This window comes from Phoenix dactylifera, chromosome 18 (genome assembly GCF_051530095.1).
Source record: "Phoenix dactylifera cultivar Ajwa chromosome 18, Ajwa_hap1_PhDact_Kaust_v1.1, whole genome shotgun sequence".
Taxonomy (NCBI): Eukaryota; Viridiplantae; Streptophyta; class Magnoliopsida; order Arecales; family Arecaceae; genus Phoenix; species Phoenix dactylifera.
In genome coordinates this window covers 1,684,600-1,709,949 of record NC_143207.1, presented here as the reverse complement: position 1 = coordinate 1,709,949, position 25,350 = coordinate 1,684,600, and the positions used below count along the sequence as shown (strand labels likewise).

Below are 25,350 nucleotides of genomic sequence, written 5' to 3'. Positions count from 1 at the left end.
ATCGAATGATGCTCGACTTTTGTTTGCAAGCGAAAAGGGGTCGAAGGATGGCGTTCAGTTTGCGGGGCTTGAAGGTATCGCCGAACTCGGCGAGTTTGGAGGAGGCTCGAAGGCGGACTTTTGATTTCTTCAAGTCGGCCTGCCGATCCATCCCGGCCATTATGGAGATCTACAACCTTCACGACGTCGTCACCGTCTCCCAGCTCCGCTCCACCATCTCCTCCGGGATCCGCAAGAACGCCCACATCACCAACCCCAAGGTCTGCACCTCTCTCCCTCGATCCATCCATCCATCTCCTCCTCTGGCTCTGGAATCGCATCTTTTTTACTTTTCTCGATTCACAGGTCATGAACCCTAAATTTCTGAGCGACTTTGGGCCCTTTTTTTTTATTACTATGATTATCCCCAAGTTCTCATGTTGGAAGTCACCGAAAAAGATCAGTAAACATTGCGAGGCTGATGCTTGGCTTATTTCATAAGACAAAATGGTCTTTGGACTTGTTTTGGTTGCCGTATTAGACTAAAGGATAATCTAGTGCAATACCCTATAAATTATTTGGATATTTGTTTTGTCGACTGATGCACTTCTCGAGAAATTACTATAAAAATGCCGACATTTCTTACAAGAGTGATTTATACTTGTCCAAGATAGAAGCAAACAACCTCTTTTACGTGGACTATGTGCAAGCTTAGGCGATTTTGTGTATTTGAATGAAAATTGGAATATTATATTTGTGGTTCGGAACGAACTTTGGGCTTTTAGATGTGAAATTTGGTGCTTGATTTCTTTTTTTTTTTCAAAAAATGATTTAGTAAATTCAGATTAAAATATGAGTTTGTCCGGGCATTTGTATCCTTATATGGGGATGGGGATTGAATGAGGAAGAAAAGAAAAAACCAACAGAGGCTGTTTCCTCAGAGTGAGCATCATATCAAGTATCTATGGTTACATTGCTTGATCTTTCTGGCAAGTCATAGAAATTTTAAGAACACATCCTGGATAACTTAAGCAAACTTTTGAAGCAAGAGAAGGTACTTAATTTTCTCTTCCAAAGGCACAAAGCTTTAAATGTTTAGTCTCCAAGTTGGTTAGAACATAAAATCCTCTTAATGCTCAGTTTTATGGTGCTTCACTAGTTTACAAACTCACATATGAAATTCACCTTCCTCTCCTTTCATCAGTAAGAAGCCCCTCTTAATCTGGTTAAGAAATCGGCATTGTGTCATTACCATTAAAATTTAAAGTTTATATGTGTCATGAATATATTGCTAATCTTTGATAGGATACCTTAAGCTGTCAATTTGGCTTCCTGAGTATTCTTTTCACGATGTTAAAAATAGATATTGAATTGATCAAAATTGTTATTAGATATGGATCTATCCCTAGGGAAGTTTTAATGTTCACTGATAGTTTCCCTGTGTATCACATTCCTTATAAAACCTGTTTTGAAGCACTATTTTGAATAAGGGATTTTCACTTAATAGTAATTTTATTTGCCTTTTGTTCATAATATTATGTTTGCTAGATACTCTATCATCCTTTTGTGCTGCATTTTTGAAAATCTTTTCACCTTCTCAACTACATAGTTATATAGGGCTACTCTTCATCTTTCTTTGCTAATAGTTTATGTAATATGCTTGCTAACTCTCTCTCTCTCTCTCTCTCCCCCTCTCCCTCTGTATAAAGCAAACTCTTGGGCTTGGGGCCCATATGTCTTCATTCCGTTCCATACTTTATTTCATCTCCACCTCTCTTCTTATATTTACACCCTTCTTTTAAATAATACACCTCTCAATGCAATGAAGGAAGAAATAAAAAGTCCAAACAAATTTATAATTGGCTCCAGAGCTATTCATCAAATTCTCCCTTCTCTTGGATAAAACATGTGTATTGCACGTGGCAGATACTAGCACTATAAATATGTAAATTTCTCTTCTCTTCTCTTATCTATTAGTATAATGCAGACTACTTGAGCCTTTATCTGATGCCCTTGAGCACTCCATCCTACTGAAGCACTGCCATGTGTGTCCGCTTATGATGAACTCTGTATACATTCCCTTTAATAAACTATACTCTTGCTTGTTCATTTCTTGTTTATGCAAAGTGCAGCTTAGAAATAACTTTCTGATGTGGCTATATCTTTCGAACTCATCTTTTTAACTAATCTTTCTGGTAGTGTAGTATATTATTATGATAGTTATAATGATGATTCTTTTGATGAGGCAGCTTAGTGTTATCAATGTATGTCACTAGACTATTTGAAAATAAGTAGATGATCTTTCTCTCCCCGACTTTATTTTCCTCTGAAAGGTCTAGTTGCTGGAGTTAGAGAATTTTTTTGTGAGACAAATCTTGCATAATATATCATATAAGCAAAAAGGGAGAGAGCTTAAAGCATCCTATAGTATCATTTAGAAAGGAAGCATGAAGATTCTTGCATTAGGTGTTAGATCAGTTTGGGTTTATTCATAAAATTATGCATGTGCACATCTTTGGTTGAAGTAAAAAAGGTGTAGGATGGAATGATGCAGTCCCCAAATAGGACTCATATTTGCAATAGGTATAAAAACTTGTTCATTCACATTTTCTAGTCAGCAAGATCCTTAAATCTGACACCATGGTCTGCTGAACCGACCTGTACCGGTCGGTTCAGCCCGAACCGGACCGGTATCGACGGGCACCGGTCCGGTTCCGAGGTATAAAACGGTTCCGACCCATATTGGGTCGGAACCGTTCGGTTTGATGGTTCAACCGGTGCGAACCGAGCTGGTTCGCACCGGTATATACTCGAACCGGTGCGAACCGCTCGGTTCGCACCGGTTCGGGTCGGGTATTTTTGGTGGGCCAGAGGCCTCTGGCTAGCCAGAGGCACTTTCAAAAGCGCCACACTGTGGCACTTTTAAAGTGCTGCTTTGTGCGGCACTTCAATCGAAAGTGCCGCTTTGTGCGGCACTTCGTGCGGCACTTTGAAAGTGCCGCGCTGTGGCTCACAGTGGCACTTTTCAAAGTGCCACAGTGCCTCAAGCCCTCAACGGTTGGCTATAAAAGCCGACCGAATACTGAAGCGAAATCCATCATCTTAGGTGAAGTATTTTGCAGAGAGAAAGGAGGAGAAAAAGAAGAGAAAGGCAAAGACAGGCATGAAAAAAATTAGAAAGGTCGAAGAGCGTCGTTTTTCTTGAAGAAAAATCCAGCAAAAACTAAATAAGGTAAAATTTCTTTCCCCTGCATTGTTTTTTTAATATTTCATTTAAATTGCTTAAAAAAATTAAGTCAAAAATTGCCAAAAAATAGGAAATGATTCAATGATTCCATTTCGTCTTGAATTTTTTATATGTTGTCGATATATGGACGATGTTAATGGTGACATTAACTTTTGTTTTTACAGAATTTATATAATTTAAAATTTAATTAAAAAATTTAAACATTAATTTTTAATTGCAAAAAAATAGAAATTGAAAAAATTTAATGTGGTTGTAGGAATGGAGCCGTCAAGGAGAGGGCAACCCCAAGAGCGTAATATTGGCTGGGAGCATGGAAAGATGTTCGGTGAACGGCACCAGTTTCCGTACAATTATTGCCACAGGTGCTTCAAAGGAGGAGTAACCAGATTAAAACAGCACTTAGCTGGTAATTCTCGTGAGATATCTGCATGCTCGGAGTGCCCACCGAGCACCCGTCAGCTGATGAGGAAAAACCTCGCTGAGATCAAAGCAGCCAAGGAGAGAACTGCCAAGAAGAAAGCGGAGGTGGAACGCCAAGCTGCAGAAGTACCTTCCTATCACTTGATGGAGTCACAGGAGATCGAGGGTCCAAATGAGGAGGCACAGATCCAGGCTGCCATGCGAGCGAGTCTGGATGACCGGTGGCAGCAGGAGAAGGTGGCGAGGCATCGGGCTCGATTTGGGCCCTCGTTTTTCGAGTCGGGCGCCGGTTCTGGTGGAAGCAGACAAGATCCAGAGTTTCAAAGGACAACCTCAGTCAGAGAGGGCGAGAGCGAGGGCAGAGGGCAGAGTTTCGACTGGCTTGCGGCCCAGCAGTACGAGCCCGAGCTTGATGAGCCAGGATCGCCTCGACGACCAGCCAGCATCATAGCCACCGAGGCTATGGTCGATCCACAGCAATGGGCTGAGCGCAACATTCCACGCACTCCTACAGTTGATATGACATGGCTAGAGGGGAGCCAGTCAACGTATGACTGGTACGATGCTTCCGTTCAGAGAGATGATCCTCTCATGCGAGGACGAGGACGCTCTAGTACCCAGTCGACTCGATCAGGAGAGCGTCAATCCCAGCAAAGAAGAAAAGGAAAGGAAAGGGCCCCAATGGAGAGTGTTGAGGAGGAGACTTGGACCAGCAGCGATGAAGGTTCTGGTGGTGATAGATCTACTAGCTATGAAGAAAATGGAGGACAGTATGGTACTACTTATGAGACACAGCCGGAGGAAGGTTTTCGATATACCGGCGAGTCTCAGTTTACGCATGCTACACAAGATACGGACCACGGTAGGCCGTCTGATATAGGCCGGTCGGATACCATTGCATATCGAAGAAGAGCTCCTTGAGGTCGTTCAAGAGGCCAGGATGCAGCTGCAGATGACCTCCCATGTGGAGTCGGATCCATTGATGTATCAAGTTCCGAGTCTTCCTATTATCCGCGGCCTCAGCCAGCCTATGGATATGGTGCATCGGAGTCATCTTCCGGTGGCTACTATCCTGCGCAGTCCAGAGGGTCTTACAGGTCGGATTTTGGTGCCGGCATATTCAGATGGGCCCCTTATCAAGACACGTCTCAGAGCCAGAGCTTCAGCGAGAGATCCGAGAGTTCTTATGACCCGACGTGCATTCCTCGAGGATTGAGCATACAAGTCTACAATGCCGCTTGGTTAGAGGGATGGGTTGATCTGCCTCCATATTATGCTGATGATCCAGATATTGACGAGAAGCATCGCCACTCAACCCGATTTTAGATATCCGAGAGTGCTTTAAATGTATGTAATTGATTGTATCTTAATTTGAAAATATTTTATGTTCTTCATCTCATTATTTGAATCATTTGGAAGTAATAAGTTGCATCATCTAGTTTTAACCTTAAACCTAAACATAAAAACATAAAAAAAAATCCAAAAGTGAAAGAACTCCAAAAAAAAAAAAAAATGACGATGGGGTCGAAACCAGGCCGAATGTGCCCTATCGGTACGGTACCGGTTCGGCTCGGTTTAAGAGTGACTTGCCTCCATGAGCAATAACAACCAATTCAACTCTATCTTGATAAAGCACTACTAAGAGGAGCAAGAAGAAGAACAAAAAAAAAAAAATATAATTCTGCATTAAACTCTATATGTTTATCAATAACAATTTTGCATACAACATTGGTCTGATGGACCTTATGCAATACATACTTATGGTTACATTCTTTCTTCTTGTCAGTTTCCTTTATCTTATTTTTATTAAATCGGCTAGACATTTTAGATCTAGGTTGCATTTTTCTCTTTGATAGCAGTTTTCCGTACAATAAAGGGCAGACCCTAGTGCAATGCTAAGGTTGCTCCATTGTGATCTGCGTGTCACGGGTTCGAAATACATAAATAGTCTCTCTGCACATGGTTAAGGCTATGTACATCTGACCCTCCCTAAACCCCATAATAGTGGGAGCTTTGTGCATTGGGATGTGTTTATCTTAAACTATTTTCAATACAATATTTATTCAAATAACCTTAAGCAACACGTACTGTTACACTCTTTCTTCTTGTTAATTCCCTTTAGTTCATTGTTATTTTGTCGGCTAGACATTTTATTCTAGGTTGCATTTTTCATCTATTTTTTTTTTACTTGCTAACTTATTTAAAGTTCAGCATTGAATTTTGAAAAATTATTGCCTAACCATTTTCTCACTGTTGTTGGCATTGATGGGAGCTTGGAACTCAGATGACGGTTATCCTTTAACCTTTTTTTTAAAAAAAAAATTAATTCGATGCTAACTAACATTTGTGGTTAAGATTTTGGAGACGCTACCAAAAGAGAGTCCTGTGCTAGAAAATGTAGGAGAACATACTGTAATCTGTGAATGAATAATTCGAAACAACTGATAAGAGCATACATTCCTGAAAAATGGTGATCATTATCATCGATAGCCAGAATTAAGAGCCAATCCAAAAAAAATTGCTAATAAATCAGTTAGGTCCTTCATAGAGGTAAGCATGTATAGATATTCTAAGGATAAAGTAGTTCCTTCTGTAGAGGTACACCATTTTCAGCAGAAACTTAGAGTTTGTTGTGCTGGAATCAATGAGAAGGGTGCTGTCAAAGAGAGGCTGCCGATCCAAAAAGGAAAGAAAATTGATGCAGGACCCCCTAGGAATCTGCAATGCATGAAGGACCTGAAAAATAGATTAAACAAAGGTTTTATAATAGTTTGCTGTCCAATTGAGAGCATGGAAGGAGTGAACTAAATTTGAAATTAATGACTGTAGGATGAACAAAAATTTCTTTCCTAATGTTTTAGCGGTGAAGATAAAGGTTTGAGGACCTAATTTAGGGTATGCAGCAAAAACTTGGCATATATTAAGTTCAGATTTAGTTAATTTACAGAAAATTGAACGTAATAGTGACCAAACATCTGAAAACTAAGACTGGAACTTCTGAACTGCTGAGAAAGGAATTAAACTTGCATAAATGAGTGATTTAGCACAGTGGGCAATAAATCCTGCAGAGTTAATCAGCATAAATAGCAACTTAATATTAGTAAGAGCATAAATCTGCAGTTAATAATGGGAGCAGCAATTTTATCCAGCAAGAATTGAGAGAAGGGAAAAGAGAGAGAGAGAATAGGAAGATGTTTTAATAGAGGTAGAGAAAAGAAATAAGAAAAGGAGGGAGAGGATGTAAAGCCCAAACATGGCTGCCGCTGGCCTTTCATTTCTGCCTTTACACTGATATGGTCAAGCTTGCAGGCCGGGAGCTTCAAGTGTTGATTGCTTGACTCAATTGTGTCTTAGTTAGTCGAGTCATTAGGGTCTTATTAGTCTTAGATTTGCTGTTTGTCATTAGTTGTGTCCATGTAATTTCCTAATATTTTCTTTTATTTTCTGTTGTTTTGCTTAGCCATTAAGTTATTGGGGCTTATATTAATGTCTGTGTTGTTATAATTTTATCTGGTCAAAAGTTACTTGGTTAAGGCTAATTGAGCATGAAGTAATGACCGACTTGTAATTAGATTTAAGTGAACTGTTTTTGTTGCGACTCACATCAACATTATCCATAAATAAATAGTGGGTCCTCCCACTCCAAAGGGTTTTCATGTAATGCTGATTATGATAATATGTCAACGAATAAAAAAAGAGATCTTTTTGTTTAAGTTCTCCTTTATGTGGGACAAGTGCAGACATATTTTTCAGAACCAAACTGGACACTAGCCTAGCTAGGGGCCTGTGTCACCGGTATTGGTCTAATGGCTGGGTCTATCAGACTAAAAGCTATTAAAAATTAAATTATATTAAAATCAAGGTCCACCGAATCAGTACCGGATCCTTACCGGTCGGCGTCTAGTATGGTTCGATACTAGTTCGGTACTGGACCAAACCGATAGGGCGTGCTGGTTCACGAACCGACACACCCTAGTTTTTTTGGAGTTCTAAAAAAAATTAATTGGTAATTACTCTTTTTGAACTTTTTCAATAATTTTAAATCTAATTTGATGTTTTTTTGATTTTTCTATGATCTCGGTTTAATCTAAATGATGCATTTTATTGCTTTAAAATGATACAAATTATAAAATGAATAATATAAAATATCCTTAAATCAAGTAGTGACGTGTAAATTAAAAAATAATACAATCAATTGCATACATTTAAAGTCCAACATACATACCGATTTTTAAAATCGGATCGAGTAGCGATTCTTCTTGTAGATATCCGGATCATCAGCATAGTCAGGGGACACATCATCCCCATCCCTCTAACCAAGCGGCGTTGTAATCTTGTACATTAATCCCATGAGGAACGCGCGTCGGATTATAAGCACTCTCATATCTCTTGCTGGAGCTCTAACTTTGAGAGACCCTCTAGCTAATAATACGACTGTGGAGTAATCCATCTGAATATACCGATAGCAAAATCCTACCTGTAAGATGCTTTGGACTGTGTAGGATAGTAGCCACCGGAAGATGCCTCAAACATATTATATCCATATTCATATCCGTATGGGTCATATGCTGCCTGTGGCTGTGGGTGATAGGATCCGTTATACGACTTAGAACCTGATACGTCTATGGATCCTACTCCACGTACGAGGTCATTTGCAGCTGCATCGTATCCTCTTGAATGACCTCGAGGATCCCGTCTTCTATATGCAATCGTATGCTCGCGGGCTCTATTAGATCATGCACCGTAGTCCGAATCCTGTGTAGTATGTGTAAATTGGGACTCACCGGTGAATCGAAGACCATCCTGCGATGGTATCTCATGAGCAATGGTCTCCTGTCCTCCACTTCCTCCTTGGCCGGCAGCATAATCTTTAGAACTGTCATCGCTGCTGCTCCTGGTCTCTAAATCTAAGTGTACTGACTCCTCCACTCTTAATTAGGGCTGCAAGTGCCTTTTGTTTTTTTTGGTGTGTTGGGCAGCTGCCTTCTTATCATTTATGGCCTTTTTCTGCCTAGTTATGCTAGGAGGATGTATGTCGCCCTTCTAACCAAGTCGACCGGATAGCGTAGTGGCCTCGTCTAAGCATCTCTTGATCATATCTTTGAGAGGATGTCTTGGATATGGAGTCGTGTGGTGATTGATTCCTCTGTGGCTGTGGCTGTGGCTGATCAGCTGAAAGAATGCATAGAATATTGCACTCAGCCCATTGTCCTGCATTGACCCTTGCCTCGCTGGCTACGAAAGTGGCCGGTCGTGGAGGTGATCCTGCTCGTTAAGCTCCAGCTCCTGCTGCTGGCCCGCAAGCCATCCGATCACAGGATCATTCTCATCATCAACGAAAGCACTATGGATCGAATCTATATGCTTGAGCTCCACTTCCTTCTGAATGCATTTTAGCCTCAACCTTAGATTGTAGTGAACATATACAAGATCGTTGAGGCTCTTCTAGTAAAATTAAACAAGTGCATGAGCAGTCTAATTTTTAATATTCTTGCTTACCTATTAGATGCAAGTTCCTACTTATTTGGTAGTCCCACTACCGCTCAATAATGTCGATGTACACCTGGGCATGCGTCGGATCTGTCTTAATGATCTGAGTCCTTGCCCTCTCCATCATGTGATACAGAAAGCCCATCTGGGGGTACCTCTCGCTGTCTACAATCCGAAGCACTTCATACAATGGTTTGATAGCATTCATTATTACAGTGGCCCACTGCCAGAATGTCTGCCTCATCACCAAGTCCTCGACACTGCTTCTTTCAGTGTCGACCCTCGCATATCTACTTTTCTGCCACTCAAGACTGACAAACATCTGACGTAGGGCTGCTTTCTTCTCAAGAATGCTATCAAGTGCAATATAATTGGTAGCAAATCATCTGACTTCTGGTCTCAATTTTTTTTCTGCATACCTCCTCATCAGTGAAAAGATCCATGTATGGTTATAAATATATCTGGTGATGGTTTGGGGTGTCTCCACTGTCTGCTGCACCTTACGAATCTTTATAATGTCCATCAAATGAGGTCGATACAATATGCAGCATATGGAATCCAGAAAATATGTGGCCGCTGCTTTATCAATATCTTCTCGGTGGCCTTATATTGCGGCCGATTATCAGTGATGACCTGCATGACATTCTCCTCTCCTACCTGATCAATCGTCTTTTCCATCAGATTGAGGATGTACGCGGTGTCGTGCACCTAATTAGAAGCATCAGCTGACTTGGGGAAGAAAATTTTCGTATCACAATATGTCAGAAAGTTGATGATACTTCGCCTAGTAGGACGGTCAAACCATCACGCATCACAGTCAATCCATATGTGGGCCACTTGCTCTAATAGGAGGCAATCCATTTTTTAGCATCTTCTTACTGTTAAGAAGCTCACCATAGATGTCCTTCGAGCCTAGAGGATCTACACCGGGATTGGCAGCCTATATTGCGAAAATGACAGACCTGTAGTACGTATTATTTATCATATTTGCTGGGATGTGGCTGAAGTGGAACCAGGATCCAATAGCTCGCCACATATTCTTCTTCAGTATTGAGTCAACCCTCTGTTGCTTCGAATTTCTGCTAGAGAAGGTATATGGGTCTAAATCATGGATTGTTGTTGCTGATGGAATCTCTGGCTGACTTCTTTCTGCTACCAAAAGCCTCCAACATAGTTACAATCCGGCCACCGCCTTGCTGACGGCCTTTCTGACTAAGATGGTCCTCCTGAACTCTGGATCTGGCTTGCTACTCGTAGAACCGAAGTCCGACTTATAGTACGAGTGTCCAAATCGAGCCCTATGCCTGGCCACCTCATCTTGCTGCCACTGATCATCCAGGCTTGCTTGCATGGCAGCCTGGATCTGTGCCTCTTCATCATTTGAAGCGGATGTCTTCTCTGATTATCTGGAGTAATAGAAAGCTATGCCGCTCGACGGTCCACCTTTGTCTTCTTCTTGGCAACCTTCTCCTTCGCTGCTCTAAAATCAGAAATGCTTCTTCATCAGCTGTTGAACCTCCTGTGGATATTTTCGGCACATAGATACGTTGGGGTAACCACCAGCTAAGTGCCGCTTTAATCTAGTTACCCCTTGAACTCTGTGTTGCACCAGTTGCACTTTCAATAGTGTTGGCCCGCGAGCATTTGCCCATGATTTCAGGCAATGTCATGCTCTGGATTTTTCTTTTTCCTTGATGGCTCCATTCCTGCGGATTTATCAAGTACGTTAGTTTATCAATTATTTAAAAATAGTAAAATTTCGTTACGATGAACATAATTTGGTTACCTCAGAAATTACATCTAATTTATCTAATACATAACCCTATTTTTTATTTTTTAGTTATTTAAATATTTTTAATATTTTATAAATTTAAAAAAATATGTTTAAATAACATAAATTCAGAAAAATATGATTTCTACTGCAGAAGTTACCTCTGAATTATGTAAGACACACTACTAATTTTTGTAATTTTTTGAATTACTTATATATTTTTAATTATTTTTTGAATTTAAAAATAATTTTTAAATATTAATATTTTAGCTCAGATCCATGTAGAACCCAACAATGAATGCTACATATATTTTTTAGGCCCTCGGACATGCATCAAAGGCAACTTATTTTTCAATTTTTTTCAAATTTAGGTCTAGGTCGTGCGCATGATTGCATCAAAACTTGAATGAATGAAACCAAATTTTTATGAAGAATAGCTTGCATTCCCCTAAATACGTTTTTGATTTTATATTTTTTTATTTTTTATTTTTTTAAAAATTGTTCTTTTTTAATCCAAAAATATATTTTTAATTTTTAAAAATTATAAATAATCTGAAAATTAAAATTTTTTATGTCAGTGTATACATCGTCTATAGATCTACACATATAAAAAATCAAGTTCATCGAAAATTTTGGCATAATAATTTTTTATTTTGTAATTTTCGAGCTATTTTTTCAAGCTCGATGGAAGAGAGGAAGCACACCTTATTTAGCTTTGGATATTTTTTTTTAATAGCCATAATTAGTGTTTGTGGATTTTTTTGGCAAGGAGAAGCGGCGGAGCCGCTTTTTTGTGTGGTAAAAGCAGCTACTCATCTCATATAGATCTAACGTGAGTACAACCATCCAGATCACAGGAAAGTAAAAAGTACAAAGGGGGAGGAGCATCTGATACGGACGTCCAAAGAAAATCTCCAGAATGCCGGACGACGAAGGAGTTAACCCAGTCTGCTGTTCGGTTCGCCTCCCTGAATACATGTACCGCCTGAAAGTCAGCCATCAACTGAGTCGTCCTATGAGACTCCCGGATGAGGGGATGACCATCCCCATACCGATCCACCCTCCAAATCCAGTCGATCACCATAGATGTATCATCCTCGAGGTACACCCGCTCGGTACCAAGCACCTGCCTTGCATAGGATATACCTTTTCAGGCTGCCCGCAACTCTGCCCCAACTATTGTAAGTCCTGGCGTGCACCGCCCTTCTGCTACTATCATCCTACCGAGGTGGTTCCTGATCACAAATCCGACCCCTTTAATCATACCATCCACAGACCTGCTGCCATCGAAGTTCACTTTGAGATAGCCAAGGGATGGGGGTACTCAAGAAACAAGGGCAAAACGGGGCGCTGAAACAGCGTGAAGAGTACCCAGATGTCCCTAGTCATCCCAGAAGTAACTATAGCGGCGGCCACAATGACCTTCCTTGCAAGTAGCGTCGCTCTGTCTACCACCATCCTCGGAGGCGACCTCCCCTCAAATAGGCCGGCATTCCTATCCAGCCATATATAGTAGGACAAGTATGCCAAAAATATCTCTGCCTCAGCAGATCTAGGACTCCGCACGGAGTCTCTCAGCAAATGGATCAGGTCCTACGCCGATATCGCTGAGGCGGGTAGGGGAACCGATGACTTTCCCCATATCTCTCGGACATTAGGGCACTGCATAAGAACATGCTCAATAGTCTCCTCGATATCTGCACACTTCTCATAGCACTGGGAGACCCCCATGCCGCGCCGGGCTAACAAGCTTCTGGTTGGAAGGTAGCCCGAAGCCACCTTCCAGATGAAAAGCACCACCCGAGGATGAATCCGAAGCCTCCATATCCAACCACCCTCAATCTGTCGAATTGGCTCCCTACTGATCAGAGCGTGAAGATCTCTAGCTCGCACCCGCGACCGCCCCGTCGGTGTCCATACTAGCCTATCAGCCTCTCTCGTGATAGGGACCGGCAGAGCCAATACCAACTTCGCCAATTGCTCCCCAAAAGCCTCCCGAACCATCTCCCTCCATCGACCCCCCTTTGCATCTAGTAGATCGCTGACCCTACATCCTGCTAATCTCGCCTGGTCCACCATGGTCGGTATGCGGCAAAGCGGCAACTCGGTCACCCATCTGTCCTCCAGAACATCGATAGAACGACCGTCCCCAATAGCCCATCTGATCTCCGGGAGCACCATCATAGCTCTGGCGCACATCTTTCTTTAGACCGGGGAGTGATGATGCCCAGCTCGCACACTAGGTATCAAAGCACCATACTTGGCCCTCATCAACGAGGACCATAAACTCTCGGGCTCAAGTTCAAATCTAGCCGCGTGTCTAGCTGCTAACGCCTCCCGCCTCACCATCAAGGACTGTACCCCCAATTCTCCATAGCTAGAGCCGCACACAACCTCCCACGCCATCAGGTGGATACCACCTCTACCACTGCTCCCCCATATAAAGTCCCTGAACAATAGCTCCAGGGATCTCAGGAATCTCACCGGGACGATGGCGTTGGAGAGTAGGTAGACAGGAATCGTTGTAAGAACCGATCGCACCAAGGTGATCCTCCCCATCATAGAAAGTGTATGTATCTGCCATCCCTCTAATCTGCATCTGATACTGAGCTCAATAGAAGTACAGTCCCTACTCCGCAACCGCCGGTCGGATAGTGGGACCCCAAGTATGTCACTGTACCCTCTTGCTCTTCCACCCCCAAAATCTCCAGTATCGAGTGCTTCATCAACAATCTAATCTTCGGATTGAAAATAATAGCGACTTGGTCAAGTTGACCCTCTGTCTCGATGTTGCACAATAATTCCGAAGAATCTGATCTATAACCTGGGTCGCCTGCCACGACGACCTAGCTATAAGAAAACAATCATCAGCGAAGAGCAAGTGGGAGATCGGAGAGGCGCCAACTACCGGTCTATAAACCTCCAATTCTTGAGTGACCACTGCCTGCCGTAGGGATCTAGACAAAACATTTGCACAAATAATAAACAGTAGCGGAGCCGCTTTTAAATTACGTTCGGAAGGCCTTTTTGGGCCTTTCCAACACCACCTGATGTATTTCAGTGGCAAGTGGCCCATACCCAACGCGGTTCGAAATCGGGTTGACTTGGTGCGAACCAGCCGATTCGCATCGAGTTGGCACGGAATCGGCCCGTTCCGGCCGGTAGGGGCCGGAACAGAATATGAATGATGAACCGACTCGGTTTTGCACCGGTTCGGTTCGGTACTGCTCGAACCTGGCGGTTCGGCTTGGTTCGATAGATTATAGATATATTTATAATGCCAATATTTTATCATAACTGGTTATGGTGCATCTGTAAATGCACATAGCCAATGCTAAAAATTTCAGGTATAGGATAAGTTTTAAAAAGATTTAGCATGGATCAAGGATTAATATCTTTCTCATAAAATTCTTTTTAGATTCATTTGGTAAATTATGTTCTTAATTTAGATAATTTTCAGTTTTTCAATGATCAACAAGTCACTACAACTTATGCACAGTCATGGAAATCCAACATAAAGAGATTTCCCTGTTTAACTCCTTGGAGTGCAGCAATGTCAGAATCTGTTGGTGGGAGTTTAGCTTGGTTTAGACTTTGAGGGGACAATTCTATTAGAGGTATTATGGAAATTGAAAACTTGGACTTATAGCTGCTTTTATAGTGTTACAATAATAATGTATCTTTGTAATGTGTCTTTGTGTTTAACAGACCTGGCCTCCTACCAGGTCCATATTTTGATTCAGAACTTAAATCTATTCTTCAGGGGAATTTCTTCTAAGAAGAAGTTTGAGCCTGGGTCATTGAGACCTGTTGGTTTGAGCAAACCTTGGCCAGATTTGGCTGGTTTCATTGGGTCAACTGTAATTCTTTCGGTAGAGAGCTCAATCGGACTTAAAGGCCTTGAAGTTCACCAGGCTTCTTGTCTGACTAGCTGGTTCAGTCTAGGTCTGACAACTAAGTCTGAGGCCCACCAGAGCAATGTTCTGTTATGCAGGGCCACTTGGAGTCGGCTTGCGAATACATAAGTTGACCTAAGAAAAAAATTAGAAAAAGATTTAGGTCAAGTGACTACTATAGGGACCTGATGTACAAAACAGACTAGAAAATGTGTTTTTTGATGATCAAAGTTACAATGTTTGAAAAAACATTCTGTTTCAGGTTTTTCTAGGAGGTATGGATCCCAGGTAAAGGAATCTAAAGTTAATTGGATGATTGGTTATAGTCGCTGGTTGTCTTGTAAGTGGTTCTCTGGTATCCTGGGCTGATTTCTGCGAAGTCTTCAACAATAGACCACAAATCTGACATATTTCTTTCAAGGATTAGCAAATAATTATAGAAAATAGTGGATAGTAAGAGAGGAGATAACTAGTTTATTAAGTCAAACTGTGGGATACCTGGCAGCAGCATAATCATAGAGAGCAATGAAAGGAAGGAACTAATGAAAAAGGAAGAATTGAAAGGAAGAGTGCAGAAGAAAGAGATAAGATAGAGGAAAAGCCAAGAATTTTTCTTCAAAAGAGTTCTATATCTCAAATTTGTCACTTTGCAAAGACCCAACAGCGACCAAAACAACTAGAAAACATTGTCTTCTACTCAAAACAGGGCTCTCGACTTACCTATGATTACCATAGAGCTCTTTCCATATAGTTTGATGACAAAAAGACTATTAATCAATCTAAAATCTGCTACGTCCAATAGCTTCGCGAATAACAACCAAATAAAAGGAATAAAATATACAATCAGTTGGTACTCTTAAAATCTCTGTTGGAAGCATGGGGGTGGGGGGGTGGGGGGGAGGTAGAGAGAAAGAGAAGGTAAGTGATCTCTTTCGCTGGACCAAATCTTGAACTTTGGTTGCATCGAGCACTTCAATATGCTTAAGCTACATTCCTAGCAATGGATGTGGTCCCAAAATACTTGAATTGTTTGCTAATCTCATGATTGGAGCCTTCCGTTGCTTGGACTAGTTATTCAAGTGCTTCTGCAGCTCATTCTCATGGTTGTCTCTCCCTCCCTTAAGCATTAAGGATGTTTGATGTTTGCTGCATCACCAGGTATCATATTTCTTCTTTCTCCTGTTCTTTCCTTCTCTTGAGTGCGAGGCTTGAACATGGTGTTAGACCATCTTGTATTGAATCTGGATGTTATCCCTCTTCTTCTTCCTCCTCCTCCTCCTCCTCTTCTTTTTTTAATCTTCCATTTACCCTCCTTTTTAATTTTCTTTTATTTTTGGTTTAACCCTAGATCAACACATTATAGGTTAAACTCTGGCTATCCCTTGCATGCTTTCTAATAACGAAACTTCCCATATAGTTAATTAAAAGATCAAATCTGGACAGAAATTTCAGCCGCATATGTTCTTAGTATCCAAAGCCCCTTCAACCCTAGATGTCTCCCTTCTCCAAGGCTGCCCCACATCCATAACCTGCTCATTCATAAAAAACTGTTGGCCAGCTATCCTTCCATATTTTGGAGTCTCAACAACTGTAAATTCTGGGACTTGAATTAAGTCTAATCTCTTACTTGGAACCAGATAGTTTAACCCCAAGTAGTTAACCAAAAATTTACTATTCATGGTAGTGTAGCATGAAGAGTGCTATGAATATCACATCCCCTTTTATTTCAAAATATTATTTACTAAAGTAACTCGCAGCAAACAATTGAAAAGGAAATAGTCAAAACTCAAAACTAAGACTAAATTAGAACCTTCATTTAACTTCAAGGCTCCTGTTCATTCCTCAGGCACACCGATTGGACAGATGTGGACCAAGTATGCCTTCATATTTTTGATGGTTGCACGATTTGAGCCTCCATGTTTGATCCGACAATTAGGAAACTTTTGGACTAATTTTTTCACACTGTTTATTCCCCCTTGTTGCACATTGGTCGCTTCTTGATTAGTATTGTATCAAGACTCAGTGATGAAACAAAAGAAACATATGGATAATTGGAGATAAATAGATATTGAAGAGAAGAGAAAGAAAAGGGAGCAAAAATTTCCTTAGGCCTCTCTCTTCAAAGCTTCTTTGCATTTGCACATGGGGGAGAAGGAAGATGGGCCTGAACTATTAGGATGAATGCTCTTGTTGTTGATGATTAAACAGGTTATGATGTTCATTTTCGAAAAAAAATGTTTCTAGGGCTTCAAGTTGGAAGTGTGGGTGCAAATAAATTCATATTTTATGACCTTTTAGTCGAAGTATAAGAATTATAATATAAGTGTTTATTTTTAAGATTTTCCAAAATGAATGCTTAAGCTTGACTTTTTTTCTTTTTTGTTTTCTTATTGAGGATACAAAACACTCTTCTAGTAAAGTTCGAAGTATATTTAAGAATTATAATGTAAGTTGTTATTTTTAAGATTTTCCAAAATGAATGCTTAAGCTTGACTTTTTTTCTTTTTTGTTTTCTTATTAAGGATGCAAATCCCTCTTCTAGTAAAGTATTAAGAGTGTCCATATGTTCTAATGATGATAATGCATAGAGTTAATTGTGAATGGGGATGTTTTGTCCCTATTATTCATAAGCTGAAGTCGTCTTTGATAAAGAAGAGTCTTCGATTTATGTGAAAAAAGAGGTAGTGGAAAATAATTAGGGCATGAACGAAGTAGTGAGGTCACTGTTATGAGGTTTGAGTTACTAGCAAGCTAAATGTTAAATTATTAATGATAAGACTCCTCACATAACATACACAATGTCAGAAAAATGGTTTTGCTAATTCACAAATTTTAAGTACAATATATGCAGAATAGATGGTAAAATTGTTCCAAAGTGAGACTTTTTGGATGTTTATATGTGGGATAGGAAAGTGAGAAATAAAGTCTAAATTGGAGCTGTGGCATGCCAGTGAAAAAATTCTAGGGCTAGTTGGATAGAGAAAGTAGAAGTATTAGCTAATTTCTCACCATAGCTACACTAGAGAAGAGCCTTTTGCCTCTGACACCAGTTGATGCAGGCAAAGAAATTGAATACATGTTGCCAGTAAGATATTGCTTATGACTAGAAAGAATACACAGTAAGGAGAAGAAAATTTCGGAAAGTAGTAACTATCAATTTCATTGATCAACTGACTTTTTATTGAGACATGAATCTTTAGCTAATTACACATATAAAGCCAGCAAAAGATTACCTGGTGGAAAACTCGGATTTTATGTTTTATATATCCCAAGAACTATCCAATTACCTCCTAAATGAGGTTTCTGTATAGGATTTATACTTGAATAATGTTCAAGGAAAACCAAAAATGAAAAATATAGATCTATAGTTGCAAAGCACATGCAACTGCTTGGATCAACTACCTTGAAGCAAAGTTTTATGTTTTCCTTCTCCCTATGTTCCTTTCTTCCTAAGTTTCCCTTCTTCCCATGTTTTCTTTCTTCCTAAGTTTTATGTTTTGCTTCTCTCTCTACTTTATGCTACAATTCCCCTTCAGTGCTTTAATGGTTTTTCAGTGCTACTATTCCGTTATATCTTTCCTTGCATTCCTAAGTAAGTTTCGATGGTTTTTTTTTTCTTCTAGTCATCTGTGTCTCTCCACAGTGAAGTATTACTTAATCCAATTTTCAGTACGGCTTTGCTTTCGAAATTATTGTTTTCGTGTCTCTCTATTTCCTTGATTCGTGTTTAGTACTATTTTTACAGCCATTCCATAGTTGGATTCATGCCCTTCTATTCTTATTTGTAGCGGCCAAGTCGCAAAACTGTATTTCTTCGAATTTTCATCATTCTTTTGATCTAGAATGTTTTTTCCTTGCTTGAGATTTGTGGTTACTTAATGTGACGCTGCAACTTATGTAGTGTGTCTTTATTTTATTAATTTGAGGCTCTTGCCTTGGTTGCGCTTTTTGTATTTAGAACCTACCAAGAAAATGTGGCATCCAGCTATGAGGAAAATCCCGCAATTAGGAAGATGTTTCGTTTTTCCTATTTTTTAGTTTCAAGGTGGGTGGGATCTCTTTTCCTTTTCCTTTGTTTTTTCTTTTGGGTTTTTTTAAGGGGGGAGGAGGGGTAATCATTGCTTAATACCTCATTCTCTCTCTCTCTCTCTCTCTCTCTCTCTCTCTCTCTCTCTCTCTCTCTCCCCCCCCCCCCCCTCTCTTTGTTGGAAAGGAAGGTCTAGAAGAAAGTTTCTAGTAATTGACTCCAACATATAGTTATGTATGTAATTTTGATATGTTTGGACCATGTTCTTCATTTCTTAGACTAGCCTCCCTGTATCTGTGTGTAATCAGTTTCTGTTTAGGAAGTACAGATTCTTCAAATCATGTCTTCTTTTTTTTGTCTTGGATACTGATACCTGTCGAATCCTTTGATGTGTCTAATACTTGTGTAAAGCATCTTATTTTTCAATTTCTTTAGAAAAACACTCTAGATACTTTGCAAATTCACTTAAGATACTTCCTCAACACCTCCAAATATGAGGGGAGGGTGTTTGCTTTCCATTCCTGTTATTAACATCTTCGATGAATGGGTCAAATTTGTAGTCTATAATGTTAATACTAAGTCTGATGTACAGGTTGCAGTCTGTACATCTGAATGGTGATTAAACATGAACTACATTATTTTGGTAACCTACTAAACTTTATGGACGCTTTTTACTGACATTTGTGTATGTACATATGTTGTTTACTGCATGTATGCGTGTATGCACGTGCATGGCACATGTGTTTGTGCATGTATGTATATTTGAAATATATATATACACACAGACAATAACATATCCTAGCCATATCTTGTCCCATGTTTTCAAGGTTTGTCATTTTGGTATATTCGTATTATGCCATGCCCTTAATTTGTTCTGGCCATGACTGCACACCTGCTTGCTTTTCAGTCTACGTACGCTTCTATGCAGTCATGTAACATTTATGAGTCGCACCTTTTGCATGGAATCCAGTTAGTTTCTTCTGGCCTTCTTGATGCTTATTTAAAATATTCCCATTCTTAAGCTTCTACTACATAAATATTGAGTGCAATTTCTATTTAGAAAGCTTATTCATTTCATATATCTAATCACCAATTCCTCATAATTCACACTTTTCCAAATCACCAACTCTTCTGTAAGATACAGCTTCCTCTTGCTGTCTGAGTTTTCAATTTAACTGTTAACTCACACTTGTAATTGTCATTCATTTTTCATTCACTTAGTGTCTTGTTCAACTCCTTAACTGCCCACTGTGGCTATGTGTGTTGCTTCATTACTTTCACATTCTTCATTTGATATGATGATGTTTTGTCTTCTTGCTTTCTTTTCTAACCTTTTGGCCAACTTTTGGGTTAATCTCTTCTTTTTCTAAAGTTTATTGCTTTTTCTTGGAATCACTGCTAGCTTCTCATGCTAGTCGGCTGTACTCTTGGAATCATCCATTTCATCTTACCTGCAGTGATTTTAGCCTCTACATCCCTTACCCTTGTTTTTGATACGTTATGTCCTCACGACATTGAGATTAGTATGTTTCACTTCGCATGGTCTTGCATGCCATGACCTTTCTTCAGAGGTGTGAATTTCTCTAGATTCATATCATAAAATTCAGATTTTCATCATGTTTGACATCTAAAAGTGGTTTTTTTCCTTATTAAATCTCTTTTAAAGAAGGTCAATATCATGTAACTTCAATCTTGTATCACCATACCATAATTCCATCGGCATATCTATCTTTTTGCTAAAATAGGCCTATCTTGACTCTTACCCTCTCTGTCAGCTGGTTATCTTATTGCCATATTCATCAGCATGAATTTTTTCATTGTTCGAGGTTGCCATTTGAAAGTTTCACTTGCTTTTGCACGATACCGCATTGGATTTTTGTTCATGGTTGGACCAATATGTTGCAATGTCTTTAAGTCTTATCATAATTGTGTGCTTCTCTCGTGTTAAAATATAACCATGCTTTCAGAAGCTTCCTTCACACCATCTCTGTATCAGAACTTGTCACCATTTTCTCACCTGATAACTTCTGTCTGCCGAGTCTTATAGAATTGCTTGTGATCCTTCATCCTTAGTTTAATGCCCTCTAGAATCATCTTACTCATGCTTCAGATTGCACCGTTGCCAGTTCTGGCAATGAATTTTGTTGCAATTTCTCTATTTTGCTCTTCCTTACTTGGAAGTGGTTTGAGTGTTAACATTGTGCAAACACTTTTGGCTGAAAACATGTCTCAGGCATGCCTGAGGAGCAAGGCACACTCAGCAAATTCAGCACATTGCATACCTCAAGGTGAGGTGGCTCCATCAAGGTGTTAAAAATGTCTGCTGTACATGCACCTTGCTAAAGTACAGCAATGGCCCAGAAAAATTTTACCTTTGTGACTGGTGTGTTGTGTATGTGATTAGCTGGGTGTGTCTTCTGATGGCTGTGTTCATGTATGTTGGTGATGTGTGTTTGTGTGACTTCTACTGGATGAGCATTGCATTCTATGTGTTTGTGTGTGTTTTCTGTTTGTATTTATTAACTTTTGCCAAATAGGTTTAACTTTATGAATTCATTATTTGCTTAGGTGTATATACATTCATAAATACCTACAAACATAGGTGTCTAAAATATGTATATACATATGTGCATATAAGTATGTTCGTACATACATATATACATACACACTAGTAAAATGCAGGTGCTATGCACGTGACAAATCCGCTTCTCTATGGTTACCTTATAAATGGTACATCCAATTCTAATGAAAGTCCTTTTATTAATAATATCTTTATTAAATTTCTATTTTTGGAAGGAAAACCACATATCTTTAGTATAGATTTAGAGGTCTTGACATTTTCCCCCTTAAATATATATGAATATATAAATGATTACAACCTCTTGCTTGAATACACCTAGTATATGAGATTTTAAGGTGGGAAAATGACTCGTGCGGGAAATACAATACGAGGAGATGTTCTCTCTTTTTTTTTTATGGAAGAGGAGGTTGTCTTTATGACTAAAATATTTAAGGATGTTAATTGCTTCTAAGAAAGAGATGTGGATTAGTTGAAAATATATAGCAGAGAGAGATAGAGAGAGACTCTAATCTCTCCAATCTCTCTAATCGAAGTACTTAAAAAACTTTTATTCAAATTAATTAAGTATTTTAAGAGTGAAAAGACTGATGTAGCTGGGGTTATAGGGGGGGAGAGAGGGAGATGAGGCACTCATTTAATCAAAGAAAGAGCAACACTCATCATGTATTCTTTAGGACTCATATTTAGATTAATTATTAGATTAATTGAATTAATTCATCAGGATATTTTTATCATTTATATGAGGGTGACCAAAGACTCCAATATGACCAAAGACTCCAACTATTTGCTTTTACGAGTACTATGCACACACATACTTTAGACACATTTTATATATTTATTTATTTATGTTTATATTTTGTGCCTTACTTTGTTCAGGCACGTGCCTTGATTTGCTTCTTATGCTTGGATACTGAGATCTTGGTGCTTCAGTGTGCCTTGAGCCTTTAATAATGTTGCAAACACTTAAGGGGGCGTTTGACAACCCCAACTGGATCACCACGGTGATCTAAGATCCTCGGTGATCCGAATGCCAGGGTGATTTGATCTCCGGTGATTTAAGATCAATGTGTTTGGTAGGCCATGGTCCAGTGATTAAAAATTTTCGAATATTTATGAGTAACATGTTTGGTATGGTACGGAGATCCAAGATCACTGACCACATAATACCACAAATATACTTGATATATCTTAGATGGATTTTTTATGTATTTTTAATTCTCATGAATTAAAAATGTAAGTCAATATACTAATTCCTATAATAGCTCCATAATTCTGTCACATATTCTACTTTTAGTAGCTCTTATCATATATTTATTAATCATATAAAATATATTATAATAAAATATTAATATATTTATCAATATATTTATTATTAATATATTTTATAAAAATATATTTGTTACTCCTATAAATTATTAATCTTATAAAATATGTTATTTTTCATTATAGAATTAATACTTTTATTTATACTTATAATAGATTTTTTTAATACTAATAATTATTTTGATTAGAAAAATAAGGTAAATAGGAGTCATATAGTAATATAAATATAAAATATAATAATATATTTCTACTAGAATTTAAAATTATCCTTGAATAATAATAGGATAATAATATGATTAGAAATATATTATAATATAATATATTATTAATATAATATATATTATTAATATAATATATAATATCAACATAATATATATATATATATATATATATATATATATATATATATATATATATATATATATATATATATATATATAACATAATATTGATGGTATATTGATATATCAATTTTTCTGCTAACTTGAGGGGTATTTTTGTTTTTAACTTTCAACGTAGGATCACTGCCCTGGGATGATCTTGGATTTCCGACCTCAAGGACAGATATCCTACCACCGAGTTGGGGGATGATTTGATGAGGAGTGGAGGTGATTTAAGATCACCACCATGTAGGATCACTGTGGTGCAACCAAACGCGGTGATCTCATCACCTCCACCCACATCACTCTTGATCCTAAGACGATCACCCCATACCAAATGCCCCCTAATACGTTGTTTTTATGGCCGAGATTCAATCTGTGTTGTGTACTTTTGACAGTTGTGTGCTGCTTGCATGTATCAATTCTTTCCTTGAATCAGTCAATATTTGTAGCAGCGGGCATGTCTTGGAGGAACTCAATAATGTAGGAATTCTCATTAAAACACAAAAAAAGCTGTAGCATCAAAAGTTTGATCCAAGGATTATCCGTAATAATTGTGGTATTGTTTCTGTCCATCCTATTATGTATGCATATAAATCTATACTCTGCTGCATGCAGCACAAGACAAAGTCCAATTCCATGTTACATATAGCCTTATTGATGGCAATGAGGTTTGACTGTCATAAGATATCTGGTTGTAGGTTTAGAGAAACTGCAGGACGTCTAATTTGAGTTGCTTTTATTTTTGGCAACAGGTAATTGACGTGCTTCTTTTCAAGGGAATGGAGGAGCTCAACAACATTGTTGAGCATGCAAAGCAACGGCACCATGTAATTGGCCAATACGTCCTTGGTCGCGGAGGGCTTGTACAGGACTTGGGCCCCAAAGACGAGGGAACTTCTGAGTTTCTGAAACAGTTCTATGCAAGCAACTATTTCTAAACCAAGTCAAGACAACTATGAGTTGCATTTTCTAGTCTGTCATGTTTGGTGTTGATAGGTCTCTTGACCATTGACCATGGTAATAAAATTCTGAAAGCATCCAACTCATTTTATGTTTTTGTTGGAGAAAATTAAGCAAGATTTATGTAGCATTGATGCTGCAAAATTAAGAGAAATTTGCTGGTCTAAAATCCAGGACAATTCTTTGAAGGAACTAAGTTATTATGCAGGCACAGAATGGTGTCAGACAAACCATGGTAAGGTTGCTGAAAGAATGCTGCTTGTCTAATGTAGCTCATGGAACGCTTTTATTTTCTGAGCAATGGGAACTAGTGTTTAAAATGTAATGCTGCTTTATTATTTAAATGTAGAAATGGCTTATACCGGGGTTGTCACACTGCAGAATGAAGAATAGCAACTAGGTTGGTCTCTAATTACAGAATGTCTGAACCCTGTAATTTCAAGTATTAACGTGATCCTCCTTGTACTTGCCTCTCTTTTTTTTTAATTTAGGACTCGATTTCGTTTGCGGAAAGATTTTTTCTTCATTGAAATGTTTTTTTTTAAAAGTTGATTTTGGAGGTATGATGTTTGGAAAAATAATTTTGATGTTTGATTGACTATAAAAAAAGGTACATTATAGAGTGGATTATATTTAGTTGAGCATCTATTTTTTTCAAAAAAGTTGTGTGGAATATCTATTATATCTTAATAAAAAAAATTTATCCATGAATTTAATGATTTAAGAATAGTTTTGAAATATAAAATTAATTTCAATTTTTAATCGGTTTAAAATAACTTTTTTATGTTCTTCATGAATTTTTTTTTTAATAAAACATGAAAAAATTACTTTTATTGGAATGTTATTTTTATTTTTTTGTTGACTTTTTTTTTTCCCTGCAAACCAATCGAGGCTTTAAAGATATTGAAGTCTAGCGGTGAATAAAGTCATTTGAAGAATTTTTAACTATTACAACAACAAATGCTTGCTTTTTGACCGCAGCGTTATGTTAAACCATTCTACAGAGTTGGCCCTTATAAAAAAATAATAATAATTGGAGGCACCATGATGAGTAAGTAAATTTCTCTATCTTGCTATGTAATAATAATTTGGAGTAAAAATTTGCCATATCGAAGGCTTAATGGAATATTGGAACTTTAGGAAGCTGTAGCTTCTAATTTGGAATTGATGGTTTAGAAATCAAGATTTGGCTTTTGTCTAAATTTAAAATTTTAAAATATTCTTATTATTTTTAGCAGAGGAATCCAACCCTATTTAGATTGAATTTTATTAG

General features: G+C 38.5%; 2 protein-coding genes across 2 annotated transcripts; both read left to right on the top strand.

Annotated features, from left to right (window-relative positions):
* LOC103695479 (LYR family of Fe/S cluster biogenesis protein) lies at positions 1–24,402 on the top strand. Its single transcript, XM_008776818.6, has 2 exons — positions 1–260; positions 23,870–24,402. The coding sequence occupies exons 1-2, from the start codon at positions 6–8 to the stop codon at positions 24,053–24,055; spliced, it is 441 nt and encodes a 146-aa protein (XP_008775040.4). The 5' UTR covers positions 1–5; the 3' UTR covers positions 24,056–24,402.
* On the top strand, positions 267–15,630 carry LOC149750866 (uncharacterized). Its single transcript, XM_089928363.1, has 2 exons — positions 267–3,211; positions 3,483–15,630. Exon 2 carries the CDS (start codon positions 3,485–3,487, stop codon positions 4,565–4,567), a length of 1,083 nt encoding a protein of 360 aa, XP_089784489.1. The 5' UTR covers positions 267–3,211; positions 3,483–3,484; the 3' UTR covers positions 4,568–15,630.
* Positions 24,403–25,350: the final 948 nt, after the last annotated feature.